Source organism: Tubulanus polymorphus, chromosome 10 (genome assembly GCF_964204645.1).
Source record: "Tubulanus polymorphus chromosome 10, tnTubPoly1.2, whole genome shotgun sequence".
Lineage (NCBI taxonomy): Eukaryota > Metazoa > Nemertea > Palaeonemertea > Tubulaniformes > Tubulanidae > Tubulanus > Tubulanus polymorphus.
In genome coordinates this window covers 10,534,485-10,549,869 of record NC_134034.1, presented here as the reverse complement: position 1 = coordinate 10,549,869, position 15,385 = coordinate 10,534,485, and the positions used below count along the sequence as shown (strand labels likewise).

The 15,385-nt window shown below is 43.1% G+C and overlaps 1 protein-coding gene across 1 annotated transcript in view; it reads right to left on the bottom strand.

Annotated features, from left to right (window-relative positions):
• Positions 1-5,833: 5,833 nt before the first annotated feature.
• Positions 5,834-15,385, bottom strand: part of LOC141912285 (apoptosis regulator Bcl-2-like) — a 35,113-nt gene continuing 25,561 nt past the window's right edge. The window contains exon 2 of the mRNA XM_074803526.1: positions 5,834-6,597. Coding sequence (XP_074659627.1) covers positions 6,469-6,597 — 129 coding nt within the window. The 3' untranslated portion in view covers positions 5,834-6,468. The remainder of the gene's footprint in view (positions 6,598-15,385) is intronic.

Below are 15,385 nucleotides of genomic sequence, written 5' to 3'. Positions count from 1 at the left end.
CTTTATTAATACACCGTGATGCGATGTACTAGCAAAGTGCATCGCATATTTATACGTCGCACCAAGGTGTAGACATTGAAAGGGTTAAGAGTGAACTCAGTACCCGTCAAACTGCGGCCTGGAGCCAATGTCGCATTGTCTAGTTAAAACCAGACTCCTGTGCAAAGTTTAAGCTTTAAACTTGTCATTGAAGAAAACCTTTTTTTTCAACGCTGCAATATATTTTCTACATCAACACACTAACTCCACAACCCCCCCCCTTCACTCTCAAACAGTAAGTACCCTGTTTACCAGTTGTATATACATGTATACATATTTATATTCATATACATATTTCATATACTATAATAGGATCCATATACATTACCATGTATATATATACGATAACTTTTTCAAAAAACATTAACCAGTTCAGCCAGAGCTGGCTCAACTAATCGCACACAATTCGGTGTTAACTAATAATCGATGATTAAAACATCCTTCGTTACAGCGCTACAGTCCAGAGATGGACCACTGGTCTTATGGGCGAGTATCAATGCTTCACATGTGTTCAGGATTTCACCTGGGATATTTTCAATTGAAAATGGACTACAAATATCAGATATTTTATCAGCGCACTTTCAAATCTGATTGTCCACACTTCACGTGTGTTGAGAACTTCACCTGAGACATTTTCAATTGAAAATGAACTACAAACACCAGATATTGGACATTTTATCAGCTCACTTTCGAAAACTGATCGTACAAACTGGTGAATGCCTGCCGGGGCAGTTCCAGACTGCAAACTGATACCCGCATACCACACATTTCCGAGCCTGCAATCCACTGCGGACTGTTCACACTACCACCACCACCACCACCACCACCCATGGCAAACTCTGCCAAAATTCTTCTTGAACGAAAACCTTTGTTATGTGAAAACCAAAACAACATAAAACTTGCACCAACAGTTACCAGCAGTGTCTGGTAATGGTGACTAGAAATAACGAAAACGTTTATAATACATTTAGCCCATGTATTTATCGTTTGAAAAAAAAAAAAAACTCGCGTTCGGGCAAAAAAACGTCTGCCCGTAAATTGATTATTGAGAACGGATTTCGTGACACCAGACCGAGTTCCACAGTACTCCTCGATCCAGGATTGTTACTTTAGATTCGACGTGAAGTTACCTCATTAACTCGAACTCTCAACTGTCGAACTGGATCCGGGGCATTTTTCATTTCTCGATTCGTAAAGGTCGAATTCGCGAAAATTGTCGAGCAGTCGAAGGCTGTGACCGTGTCGTAAAACCGAGAACGAAAGCGCGCGGCGGAATTCACGACGAGTTCCGGAATCCCTCCGGGAAATATCTAATCATCTCTGCGATATTTGATAGGTATTGATTTCGGGGTTCGCCGCCCGGTCTCCGAGGAATTATGGAATCACGTATGCGTTCGTGAACGGCATAAAATAATGAGACACGACCAGCGCTACGGGACAACGATCGCTGACCGAGTTCCGAACCGGGTTCATTTATTCGTAAAGCCTGATTTTGTGTCGATAGAATCGAAATGTTGTCGTTGGTTTATCATGAGAGGTGGGAGCCAGGATGAAACATTTCACCGAGTTCAGAATCAGGAACTCGGTAGCACGTTGAGACTGCTGTAAATATTTCACCGAGTTGAGAATCAGGAAACTCGGTAGCACGTTGAGACTGCTGTATATATTTCACCGAGTTGAGAATCAGGGAATCCGGTAGCGTTGGGACTGCTGTAAATATTTCACCGAGTTGAGAATCAGGGAACTCGGTAGCGTGTTGGGACTGCTGTAAATATTTCACCGAGTTGAGAATCAGGGAACTCGGTAGCGTGTTGGGACTGCTGTAAATATTTCACCGAGTTGAGAATCAGGGAACTCGGTAAACTCAATTAGTACTAGGAATATTTTGAGCGAAGTTGATGAGAAATTATGAATTGGGGGACATAAGTTCAGTAAAAGGTTATCAATATCGAGAAGAATGAGATAGATGGAATCAGTATTCACCACACGTTGCCATTTATTCATTCATTAACAAATTAAAACTCGTCTTTCGCCGAAAATCCAAACCGTTCACATTAATTGCAGCCGTCGTCGTTGTGCGAAAAATTTCCGAGAATCGTCGTTTAAACTTTATGACGTGTCACGCGTCGAGGGTCAAACAGTTAGTCCAACAACAACGACGACATTACGAAATCTCGACAACAACAGTGTCAACAACGAATCTAAATTAATTGGCGATCGATGTGTCTCTATGTCACGAGTCATCAGTGAAACAAAGGATCTGAACCCAGCTCCACAGTTGTGGTTCGATTTGAACCTGGCCCAGCTCCACAGTTGTGTGGGTTTAATTTGACTCTGGATCCACTTCTACGATTTTGTGGGTTTAATTTGACTCTGGATCCAGTTCCACGATTTTGTGGGTTTAATTTGACTCTGGATCCAGTTCCACAGTTGTGTAGGTCCAATTTGACTCTGGATCCAGTTCCACAGTTGTGTAGGTCCAATTTGACTCTGGATCCAGTTCCACAGTTGTGTGGGTTTAATTTGACTCTGAACCCAGTTCCACGGTTGTGTGGGTTTAATTTGACTCTGGATCCAGTTCCACGGTTTTGTGGGTTTAATTTGACTCTGGATCCAGTTCCACAGTTGTGTGGGTTTAATTGGACTCTGGATCCAGTTAAAACATTTGTGTGGGTTTAATTGGACTCTGGATCCAGTTCCACAGTTGTGTGGGTCTAATTTTACTCTGAACCCAGTTACACACTTGTGGGGGTTTAATTTGACTCTGGATCCAGTTTCACAGTTGCGTGGGTTTAATTTGACTCTGAATCCAGTTCAGCAGTTGTGTAGGTTAATTTGACTCTGAATCCAGTTCCACAGTTGTGTAGGTCCAATTTGACTCTGGATCCAGTTCCACAGTCGTGTGGGTTTAATTTAACTCGGGACCCAGTAACAGAGTTGTGTGGATTTTATTTGGCAAATTCGCCACTTTCAAAAAGTCATTGACTCTAAAATTATGAACTGCTTTTTCATCAATCTACAAACTTTGACTTTCATCGGCAGACGCCTTCATTGCCGTGAAGATGAATTCGTGGCCCAAAAAACTCAGCCAAAGGGTTCTTACAAAAAGTCGATGCCATTTTGCAGACCCTCGACAAAATTTTCAAACGTTCCCTAATCGGGAAACGCGCACATACTTCGCTTATATCCGATAACAATCTTTTATATTCTGTAGCACTCATAGCAATAACTATTCATAGAATTACATTTCATAGAAAACTTCGCACTCACTCACATGTTTCATACACGCTAGTCAGTTTTAACTTCATTACAAACTAGTCAGTTTGAACTAGAACTAGTCAGTTTAAACTAGAACTAATCTGTTCTAACTAGAACAAGTATTTTTGAATTTAATCGTGAACTAATCCATATAGAATTGAACTAGTTAGTATACACTTTGTATGAACTAGGCAGTTATAGATTTGAACTAGCTGATAGTCTCTGATAACTTGGTTGTGAACTAGTCAGTTTATAGACTCGGGAATTCAAGATCGCAGGTGATTTGTGAGGGCCCCCTCAGTTCAAATCTTCTGGATCCGGCAAACTGCACAGATCGTTTCAACCATCATGAGAAGCAGCCCTGGCATTCGGCACACATAATTCAATTTTGCTGCGCGCAGAAACTTTCAAACAAAATTTCTATGCGAAAAGAAATATTCTGGCGGAAAAAACCATTTCCAACCTAAATACGTATAAAATACCAATAAAAACGAACCCGACATTATTTTGACAACAACTTTTTACAATATATCACCGAAAAAGAAAAATTTGTTTTAACCGTGTTCCTGAAATGTAGTCGCTGGTACCGGATGCTGGAAGTTGTTCGTCGGTGGCTGGTGCAGCGGCTCGTGAATCTCATGCGACGAAAATTCTCGATCGCGATAAACGTCAACGCCGCAAGCGGCTGGCGACGACACAACGCGCGAATTTCAACTCGCCCAGCATCATTGCGACCTCGACCTCGAACAAGTGCAGACGTACACTTGGAGCAGACGCTGCATTCGGAGCAGACGCCGCACTTGGAGCAGACGCCGTTCTTGGAGCAGACGGACGGACACGATGATAACAACAGCGACGTGGTTGCATCTTTCATTCGAAAATCGCGTCACCAGATATTCATTTTAACTCGAAGAATCTTTTTTCGTAAACGAGATTTCCGAGAATAGATCCAGGCATTATTACTATTTCGGTTCCGTCGCGGACAATGCCTACTACGCTAAACTCCGCGATGACGTGCTCTGTTTCGTACCGGGCAAACAATTCCTCGAATTCCCGGGAGCAAAACACGATGCCGTTAAAAAACAAATGACAAAAACCTCTTATAAACGCCGCCAGCGCGCTCAATGGCTGTCCGTAACGGTCAAATCTTCAACGGATTCCGAGTTCGGAGAACGATAAATCTATCCAAAGAAATGAAGCATGAGCGGACCCACGTCAAACGGATGGGGGTGTCCAAGAAATCCAGCGCATTTTTCAAGTTTTGTCGCGATTGCGTTGTCTACGCAAACTATCGCGTATATCTCGATACTTTTTTTCAGGTTTTCGAGCTTAATTTCAGTTTTTCTTCAGGATGGACTCTAAAATCGACCTTAGGGGAATGCACGGATCGCCGTGGACAACCCCTGAATAAACCCGACCACCACTGCGAAGATCTTTTCGTTTTTTTTTAACCTGTAATCAGCCGACAGCGAGGAAAGTTTCACAACGACGTTTTCAAAAAATGTTAAAAAACTAATGTGGCATTTTTCCCCCTGATTAAAACCGCGATGACCGATTACCTCTCATTACAGCAACTACGGTAGTAGGTAACTACGGGCAACAACAACAACAATGATATCGGGAAGCTCTCTGGCTTTTAAACGGATATTCGCAATAGATCCTTGGTATCGCTAACGGAATTAAAAGCTACAACAGCTAAAAGATATAATATCGATAATTTTTTTTTTTTGTACAGAGTTTAAGGTTTGTTTATTCCTGTTACTGTTTAAAGAATACTATTTTCGAAGTATTTTTCAGATATATGAGCATCCGCACGCTCTCTTCGTCCGAGGAATGCCCTCAACATGCGACCTTGAGGCAAATAAGCCGACGATCTCAACACGACCTCGAAGCAGACGCAACGGCGATCTCCACACGACCTCGGAGCAGACGCAACAACGATCTCCACACGACCTCGGAGCAAACGCAACAACGATCTCCACGCGACCTCGGAGCAGACACAACGACGATCTCAACGCGACCTCGGAGCAGACGCAACGATGATCTCCACGCGACCTCGGAGCAGACGCAACAACGATCTCCTCGCAACCTCGGAGCAGACGCAACGTCGATCTCCACACAACCTCAGAGCAGACGCAACAACGATCTCCACACGACCTCGATGTGAATAAGTAGACGATCTCTGCAAGACCTTGACCTGACATCGGTCGACAATCTCGTGAGATCTCCTCTGACCTGACAAGTCGTGAGATCTCCACGCGACCTCACGACTCACGGACGCCGATTTTTCAAAACGTGACAACATTCCGAGATGACCTCAAAGCGACCACCGCCGTCAGAGCGAAGCGAAACGAGGCCAGTCAGCTTGAAGCCGCGGCAAAGCATTTCTTCTCATGAAGCCTATCATATACAGATATATATATATATATATATATAGATATATATTTATATGTTTATTACTATTATCATTATAGATCACATAAAACTATCATATTATTTTTCAGTTGAACGCTAACGATGAGATCTTTTTCCGACAAACCGTGTTCCTCGTTATTCTCCTCTTCGGACCTCGTTCCGTGTAACCGTCGGCGACGACGACGACGACGATTAGAAAATGCAAGAAACTCGCGCCGATAGCGCACACGATACCGGGGCGCCATCTGTATACACCGTTACTATAAACCGTACCATCGTTTCGTTAGGGGTAGATGATGTGTATTTCGACGAAGAAGAACTCCCGAGCTCAAGCGGCGAGCGTTTTTTTTTTTTCGGTTTCCGAATCTCGTTCTAAAACATTCCTTAAACTCATCGATCGAAATTCAAAAAACGAGTTAAAACGAGTTTTTCACGGCGAACTCGTTTTAATTTTTGCACCGAATGAGTTTCGGGAGTTACAGGAAGCGACTCGCGCATTATTACGAGTTGAGTTACTATTTCGTGAGGTTATTACGAGTTGAGTTACTACGAGGAGTTTTTGCCTCGACGAACGAGTTAATCGCGAACTAACGACTCTTGAACCGACGGGAGTTTTCCTCGCGGTATAAACTTGTTTCGAAATACGGATTAGGCGAATTTTTGTTTCCTGTCCAAATCTTAAAGCGAACACGATGTTTAGATGTAGATTAGCGTGGCATGGCGCGTGGCGCGGTACGTACGCGACGCGACGCCGTCTCACGATCGAAGGATCGCGCCGAGCGTCAAGATGGCGGCGCCGGCCACCGCGTATCCGGCTATTCGGTTGATGGTCGGCCACGGCGACTCTTCTTTCGGACCATTTTCGTAGAACTTCACGAAGCCTTCCTGCAATTAGAAAAAATAAGACGAGATATTTAATTTTTGAAAATTCGAATTCACGCCTCGTTTCGAAACGGTTTTGGTTTAAAAAAAAAATTCCGGATGATTTCGCGCAAAACCAGTTCGCAAATAAAACAGTTGAAGCCTTTTTTATGACGCGCAATAGATGACGATTTTTGTTTTTTCGAAAACTCACGAAAAAAAGCAGACGCATTGTTTCCGGGTGGGTGAAACCCGTAATCTTGAGAATTTAGTGATAAAAAAAAAATACAGGTCATAAACATTTCATTCTTGCGAATTGCACGTTGTGGATTCATATCTCTCTTAGATGTTTACTGATTTATGGAACGTAGATATCTCTCTCCCTCTCCCCTCTCCCTCCCTCACTCTCCCTCCCCCTCCTCTCCCTCCCCTCTCCCTCTCCCTCTCTCTCGCTCTCTCGACAAAAACACGACTAGTAAACATTCGAGCAACAAGCGCCAGGCACGAACGAACTTCCCGAGAAATTACGAGCGATAAATTCGAAAAGTTTTTCGTATATCAAAAAATCGGAAAGTTTGGAATATTATTTTGAAACATACGCTTCTCAAGAACGTTGAAGTTTACGGCGGCCGGTGTCCTGGTCTGTTCTTAAACGGCAGCAGCCTTACTCCTTAGCGTGTCGGGACTGCTGTATATATACATGGCAAGCTTGGAGAATTAAAAATTCATCGAAATAAATTCCGAGACCGGCAAAATCTAAATTCTCCGAAAACACTTCGTTTTCAAAATGTTTCAAAAGAAAAACTTATTTCCGGTTCGTCAAACGTCGACACGTCATAATTACCCAGGTATTATATTTGCGCGCGCGCAGACACGGGCAGACGGATTGTTCGCCATTTTTTAAATTACGTCTCTCGTAAAACGTTGAATAAAAGTCATTGTTTATTATGATTAATTGCAGGTGCACCGCGTGTAACTAACCACCGCTCGAAACTGCTCGATATTTTCTCTCAGATATATCTATATCCACGGGTCTCCGAGGTATGTTCTGCGGAGTTCCTATTAATCGGGAGCAGTAGAGCAAGTTCAGCCGTAAGTCAAGGTCAATTTTTGAAAAAAGAGCCTCCAACCCGCTAATAATAATGAGTGGAAATCAGCAGGTTGAGGGGGGAACCTCGCACCTGCTGGTAACCCTAGACAGCGATCAAAGGCTGAGGCCCGCCATTTTTGGACTTAAGTCCGCTGACCGTGGAGCGTGGGCGTAGTCGCGTGTAGCTGTCGGGACACGCTTGCCGCAGTCGGCGACGACGTCAGTCAACCGCTGATAATTATTGACGACGTATTATTAATCGATTTCAATAATCCGAACCGTTAGCGTCATAGCAACGACTATAACACGCGCGTTCATCGTAGCAGCGGCCCCCGGTTCGAAAACGCAATGAAATTTAATTTGTATTGATCGTAGGATCTTGAGGCTTTATTTGATGAAGTGTCAGTAAAGTACACGGGCACCCTCTCTCGCTGTTCCCCCCCCCCCGTCACACGCTCTCCCGGAAATAACGGTTCAATATCCGTTTTGACGTGGATCGTTTAAACCAAGGTCGTCGAAGTGGTATGCAAATGTTTTTTAAAAGGGTTTTAAGGGGGGTGTGAAATAGGGGAGGGATCAATGGGATGGGGAGCAATGAAAAGGAAGGCACGGGGGGATAGGGGGATGGTGGGGGAAATCAGTGTCTTCTCTCTGTGGGTAACATGTATACATGGCAGGTAGATATTGGAAGGAATTATGGGCTGAGGGGGCCGGGGGGGGGGGGTAGGGTGTTTGGGAGGGAGGTTAGGGTATTAAGGAGAAATTAAAACTAAAATTCTGAATATTTCAAATATAGATTAATATTTTGATAAACCGCGCACATGGCCCTCCCTGTTAGATGTATATACATCTATTTTATCTGACTGTTAACTGTGACATATGGCGGCAGGGCTCGGTGTGTTCGGTGAATCAGCTGTTTAATAACAGTCCCGTTAGTCCCAGGCAAGCGATGTACAGTCAGTCAGTCAGTCGGTCGGTTGGTCCTCCCTGGGACGAGATCGCGCCACATTTCATATAACACCGCGTACATAACTCATTGATTGCACAACATTTGACGAAGCTCGTAAAAAACCGAACCCTTCAACGATCCCTGCGAAAGGAAGATGTTGAACCAACTTTCACCGTTTTAGACCCACTTCTGAAGTTGTGAATAGTGAAGAATTACCTTTCGAAAGCGCGGAAAGTTGGAGGTAAAACTCGTCGATCAGAAGATAGAAATTGTTCTCAAGGTTTTCGAAAGTGAAATCGATATCTTTTAACTTAATTCGATATCACAAAACGATTAGTAATTTTCAAACAGCGCGGCCGCTTTTTCTATCGATAGCTTTTCCCCCGAATTTCGTAAAGAAATGAAAATTTCCAGACTTTCACCGTTTTCCAGGTACACGAACCGTCGCCGAACTGTCAACGCGAGTTGAATCCGCGAGAAAAAAGTATAACGTCTCGCATCCTGAACAGACCGACGCCGTACTATGGTTAACCGACCGGCTCGAAAATCGAATAACACGACCCCCAAGTGCGGCGTGTTGCAGTTCGGGCCCAGAATAAAAAAGCGATATGGATTTCCAATTGAAATACGCACGTAATACATACATAATGAAATACATGATGAAATACATAATGAAATTATATATATATATATATATATATATATATATATATATATATATATATATATATATATATATATATATATATATATATATATATATATATATATATGCACATATGTAGGAGTAATCTGCCGATATCATCCAGGGTCCCAGCATCGGCGACGCGGAGCAGGCAGCTGGATTCATAGTCGGATTGATAAAGCCTGTTGTTGTGACAGGGGGTGGCGATGATAGTAAATAGTTCAGCGGCGCGGCCCTGGGCGAAATCGTCATTGATTTTTGTGGAGTGGTTTATACCACTATGAACGAACTCGTTCAGACCACCTGACCAGTTAGTATTCAGCATCATCCGAGATCTTTGAGCGGTGCTAACACGCATGTGTTCCAATTCACACCCAGAGCCACAGATCCATTAACCGAGCTTGGACTTAAGACCATTAGATCTATAGCCAATTTAACAACTTTAAGACCAGTCTAAGCTCATTGTGGTTCTATAACCAATCTAACAACTTTAAGACCAGTCTAAACTCATTTTGGTTCTATAACCAATCTAACAACTTAAAGACCAGTCTCTGCTCGTTTTGGTTCTATAACCAATCTAACAACTTAAGATCAGTCTAAGCTCATTTTGGTTCTATAACCAATCTAACAAGTTAAGACCAGTCTAAGGTCATCTTGGTTTGCAAATCAAACAACTTAAGATCAGTCTAAGCTCATTTTAGTTCTATAACCAATCTAACAACTTAAGACCAGTCTCTGCTCGTTTTGGTTCTATAACCAATCTAACTAACAACTTATAAGATCATTTTTGCTCTATGATCAATCTTACACCATTAGCTCATTCTGGTTTTATAACCAATATTACAACTATTAGTCCAGTCTAAGCTCTTTGAGTTTTTCATATTTCAATAGTTGCGTTCCAGGGGTATACATGGCACGCGGAGGAGTGTTTCGGCGAGTTACCACCCCGAGTCCGAAAAAGGGTCGCATTTTTTTTGTAACGCAATTAATTTTCGCAAAAGAGTCGCTTTTACGGGATTGCGACTCGCGACGCAATGGCACGCCTTGATGGGGCAGTAGCAACTCGAGTCACGTGTTCTACTTTCTGCCTCAACGACCTCTACACACCGACCTCTACACAACGACCTCTACACACCGACCTCTACACAATGACCTCTACACACCGACCTCTACACAACGACCTCTACACAACGACCCCTACACAACGACCTCTACACACTGACTTGCGACCAGTTGGACCCATCGTGTGTTGTGTTGCAAGTCAATCTACACCCGGCTTTAGATAGTGAACCCGATAACGGACAGACGGTCCCTTGATAAACCATTTCTTTTTTTAATCTCGATATTACATTTCTCGTCGGAGCAGCTGGAATCGTCATTAGTCGTCCAGGGATTCGATTGTTATATAAACACCGATTACAACTCGCCACCATCCGACACCATCTGGGTGCGTTAAAAATGAATCGCAACAACTTCACTGAAGTCATCCAGAACGAGAAAGTATTGTTGTAATCGGTAAATAATCACAATTTTACTGAATCGTTGAAGTCACCGAGAATGAGAAGGTCATCAATAACTAAACATGATTTTACTGGATTATTGAAGTCCTTAAGAATAAGAAGGTCGTCATCAGTATATTTCTTTTTGAAGCTGAGGCCGAAAGTTTTTAAAATTTTTTCCATGGATAACCATCTTATCTACGCAGTAGCAGCAGCAGCAGCAGCAGTAGCAGTAGCAGCAGAAGCATCAGCAGCAGAAGCATCAGCATCCCCCTGATAGACGGGATCCTCATCTATTTTTTACCGGGTTAAGTCTGCTGAGCAGGACGGTTGCTAATGACGACCATGACCCGGATTACATCAATGTCAAACAAAGACTCGACAGCAGCAGCAGCAGCAGCAGCAGCAGCAGCAGCAGCAGCAGCAGCAGCAGCACCGCCCCCTCTTTCTCTCTCTCAACCCAAACGCGCGTAGACAAAGACCTCTCCCGAAGAAAACAATGCCGAAATTAGAATTCTATAACAACGAGTTTTTACTTTGTTCTGAAGCGAGAGAGGAACCGATTTTGAACTGAATGTAAGAAGAAACTCCTTTGTGTCGAGAATCGCCGATCAAAATTGATTTGCTTTTCAAATAAATGCGCCTGGTACATATTTGAACAGTCAGTATATTAGGAGAATAAGGCTAAATGTTATTCGATTTAACTTAACTGACCAATGGCCAGTAAAGCGTCACATGGAATCAATGAATGTATTTTCTAACATTAAGACCAGTCTAAACTCATTTCGGTTCTATGACCAATCTAACTACTTAAGAACCAGTTTAAACTCATTTTAGTTCTATAATCAATCTAACAACTTAAGACCAGTCTAAGCTCGTTTTGGTTCTATAACCAATCTAACAACTTAAGACCAGTCTAAACTCATTTTAGTTCTATAACCAATCTAACAACTTAAGACCAGTCTAAACTCATTTTAGTTCTATAACCAATCTAACAACTTATGTAGATCGAAGGAAATTTACTGAAAAAAAAAGAAACCACTGTCCCCGATCTATAAACGATGATTAATTTGATGACTGATCGCGAAGAGATCATCGAAAACTTTTCCACACGGGACAAAGAAAAAATAACAAAGAACGAAAAAGGGAACAGATTTCGTTGTTGTCATCGGCGATGACGAAGCTGTGACCTCGCCGAGACGGAATCTATGATTCACCGACAGACGGACGGACGGACGCTGACATGTGCCGTCCTAATCCGCGACTATCTCGAATACGGATTATCCCTAATCCGGGTATAAACGATATCGTTAATCCGTCGTAATCTGTCACGATAGATTAATAGATTGATAAACGATAGCAGACGGTGCTCGCTCGCCAGGGCACAACTCGATCGGTTCGGGTCGACGACCTTTATATCAACGGATGTCATTCCGTCTGAAGATCGAATTCGTTCGAATTTCTACTGGGAACCATCGATATGTCAACAAGGTGGCGCCACTTTCCGCAAATTTTTCCATCAATTCCCTCAGTTTTCCATGCTATGACGAAAAATTCCCTCTGAGCGAATCAGAGAAATTTCTAGGTTTCAAACGTCAAAATTCAATTTTCATGGAATCGCGCACTGATCAAGAAACACGTGTTTAATAGCATCATCTGAATTTCCCAATTTCGTAAGGTTTTTCGGTAAAATTCGTCCATACTCTGACTGAAACTGTTAAGATTTTACGCGCGATCTATCAACAAATCTCAACATATTTCCCTGACTTTTCCTCGAATTTTAGCCTTTTTACAAAATTCCCAAACTCGAATGAACCAATTTGACTCGGAGGTAAATCTTAGTCGTATCGACTTTCGAAAAGGTAAAAATGTAGATACTTCAATTTGAATTGCCAGAAGGAATTTTTGGGTTCGTACAAAGATCGCCTTCGTACAGGCGATGTTGGCAACGAATCTAGGTCAATGTCATCATCAACGCTTGTACTGAGTGCTTCATACAGCGCGCTCTCCGCGCACCGAGCTGCGAGGTGCGAAAACAAAGGTGTTTAAAAAAACGAGAGGAAAATTATGCCGATTATCAAAACATAACCGGGATACAAAGACACGTCGGAGCGGGTTAAAAAATCTGAATCGGCGCATATGAGAGAATAGACTTGTAAAACAACAGGATTTAACATTCAATAGTACTGCAGTACTGCCTAAGTAGAGTTCGACCCCTCAGGGCTCTGAACGCAGAAAGAGAGAGAGGGAGTTCGGGGATACAATAGTTTTCATCGATTGGAACTCTTTAGCCGCGGGCTCGAAAAGAAATGAATCCTTTATCAGACAGACGAGCTGTCGATATCAGGAGCGACGCAAACACATAGGCAATAAGGGTGGGCTGCTTGAATTCAATATTCGAAACTCAACGAGACTTTTAAACGAATCTTAAAGCCTTTCAGTGCGGAGTATCGATGTTTTTATCTCTTTTGAAATATGGCAGCACCTGTCAAACTTATTGAAATATTAGCAAGTAACCAACAATACACCGCACCATGGTGTAGACACACTATAGCAGTAAACACGCCCCACCTAGCGGAAGCGGTTGATACTTCCTCAGAAGCACTAGCGCCACCTAGTGGAAGCTTTCAACAGTCCTTCGGAACCACTAGAGCAACCTATTGAAGACCATCCATTACCGCAATAACCTGCGCCACCTAGCGGAAGCTGTTTACACTTCCTCAGAAGCACTAGCGCTAACTAGTAGTAGCTTTCAACATTCCTTCTGAAACACTAGCGCCACCTATGCGGCCGAGTAGATAGACATTATCAACAGCTTCCGGGTTTTTTTAACGTGTATGATCGGGCTACCGATCTATATCTGGAATAAATCAATAATTTCCTTCCATTTATCCACGACGACAGCAACGACGACGACGTTGAACGGCGATGAAGGCGAAGGCTGTAAAAACAACTCAATTCATACTCGATTCGTATCGGTTGACATTTTCGTTATAATAAAAACTACGCAGGTATTTCATCGTAATATCGACGAGTTCCGATGATAATAAATCCATTCACAGCAATACACAGCGCCACACAGTACACAGAACCAGCCGATATTAATTAACTAAGTCAACACGTCAGTCAATCAGTATCTACTACTCATAGATGATGTATTTATTGATTGCCATCCACCCGTCTCCACCCGTCCACCTATTTATTCATTCATTCATTCATTCCTAGCAAAAAATACATCAGATGAAAATGAAGCCTTTTCCAAGTTGTTGATAGGTGTGGGAACAGTGAGAACCTTGGGGAACCCCCTCTCCTTACAGCTTTAATGAGGGAACAGTGAGGACCTTGGGGAACCCCCTCTCCTCACAGCTTTAATGAGGGAACAGTGAGGACCTTGGGGAACCCCTCTCTCCTCACAGCTTTAATGAGGGAACAGTGAGGACCTTGGGGAACCCCCCTCTCCTCACAGCTTTAATGAGGGAACAGTGAGGACCTTGGGGAACCCCCTCTCCTCACAGCTTTAATGAGGGAACAGTGAGGACCTTGGGGAACCCCCTCTCCTCACAGCTTTAATGAGGGAACAGTGAGGACCTTGGGGAACCCCCTCTCCTCACAGCTTTAATGAGGGAACAGTGAGGACCTTGGGGAACCCCCCTCTCCTCACAGCTTTAATGAGGGAACAGTGAGGACCTTGGGGAACTGACGTTGTAGTTCGTAGTGAACTGACTCGAAGTTTCTTTCTGCAGACTTTTCTTTCGATGCCCACCGTCGCGTCGCTATCTCTGTGAACTGATGAACCATCAGTCACCGACATCAAGGTTATCTACTCAAACGCCTCATTCAGCTTATCGTACACACAACACAATAGATACACTATGGTCGTCTGAATGAATTTTAACTTCATCTATAGCAAATCAAAACAAATCACACTTAAACCTGTCAAACTGCCAACAACATTCCTGAGACAATCGGCGGCGCGCAAATCAGTTTACTTTGAACTGATATCTCTTCATTAACTACAAATATGTTAGCTATGCGTGTCAATAGATATTAACCATTCAGTTTATTGTGGCGTATTTACAGTATGTACGTTGCACTTCGGTAAAACCAGATACGAGGCGCATGACTGAGTGCTACAACCAAATCGGTATTTCCCCACACTGTTGGCACTGAATACAAGAAAGAGGAGCTCCTCCAAAATTAGCGAAATTGTTGTTGTTATTGTCATTACATTTACATGTACATGAGATACACCTTCTGGTTATTCATACGGCTGGGATACGGGCTTAGTGAACAGCCAAGGGTCTACAGTGAACTGCCTTATGGTTGAGGTGGTATGGGGCAGATTCTTGGTGAACCACCTCACAGCCGTGGTATAGAGTGTATTGGTTCTCAGAAGGCACCTTGAACTGTTGTATACCGGCGTGGGTTCTTGGTGAACCACCTAACAGTTGTAGTCGTACAGAGATTATAGGCTCTCAGGAGAAAGGCACTTTGAACTGTTGCAACTATATGGGTTCTTGGTGAACCGCCTCGTAACCACCTTGAAGACAGTTTAGGGCACTTTTCTAGTGATGCCGGTTCTTGGTGAA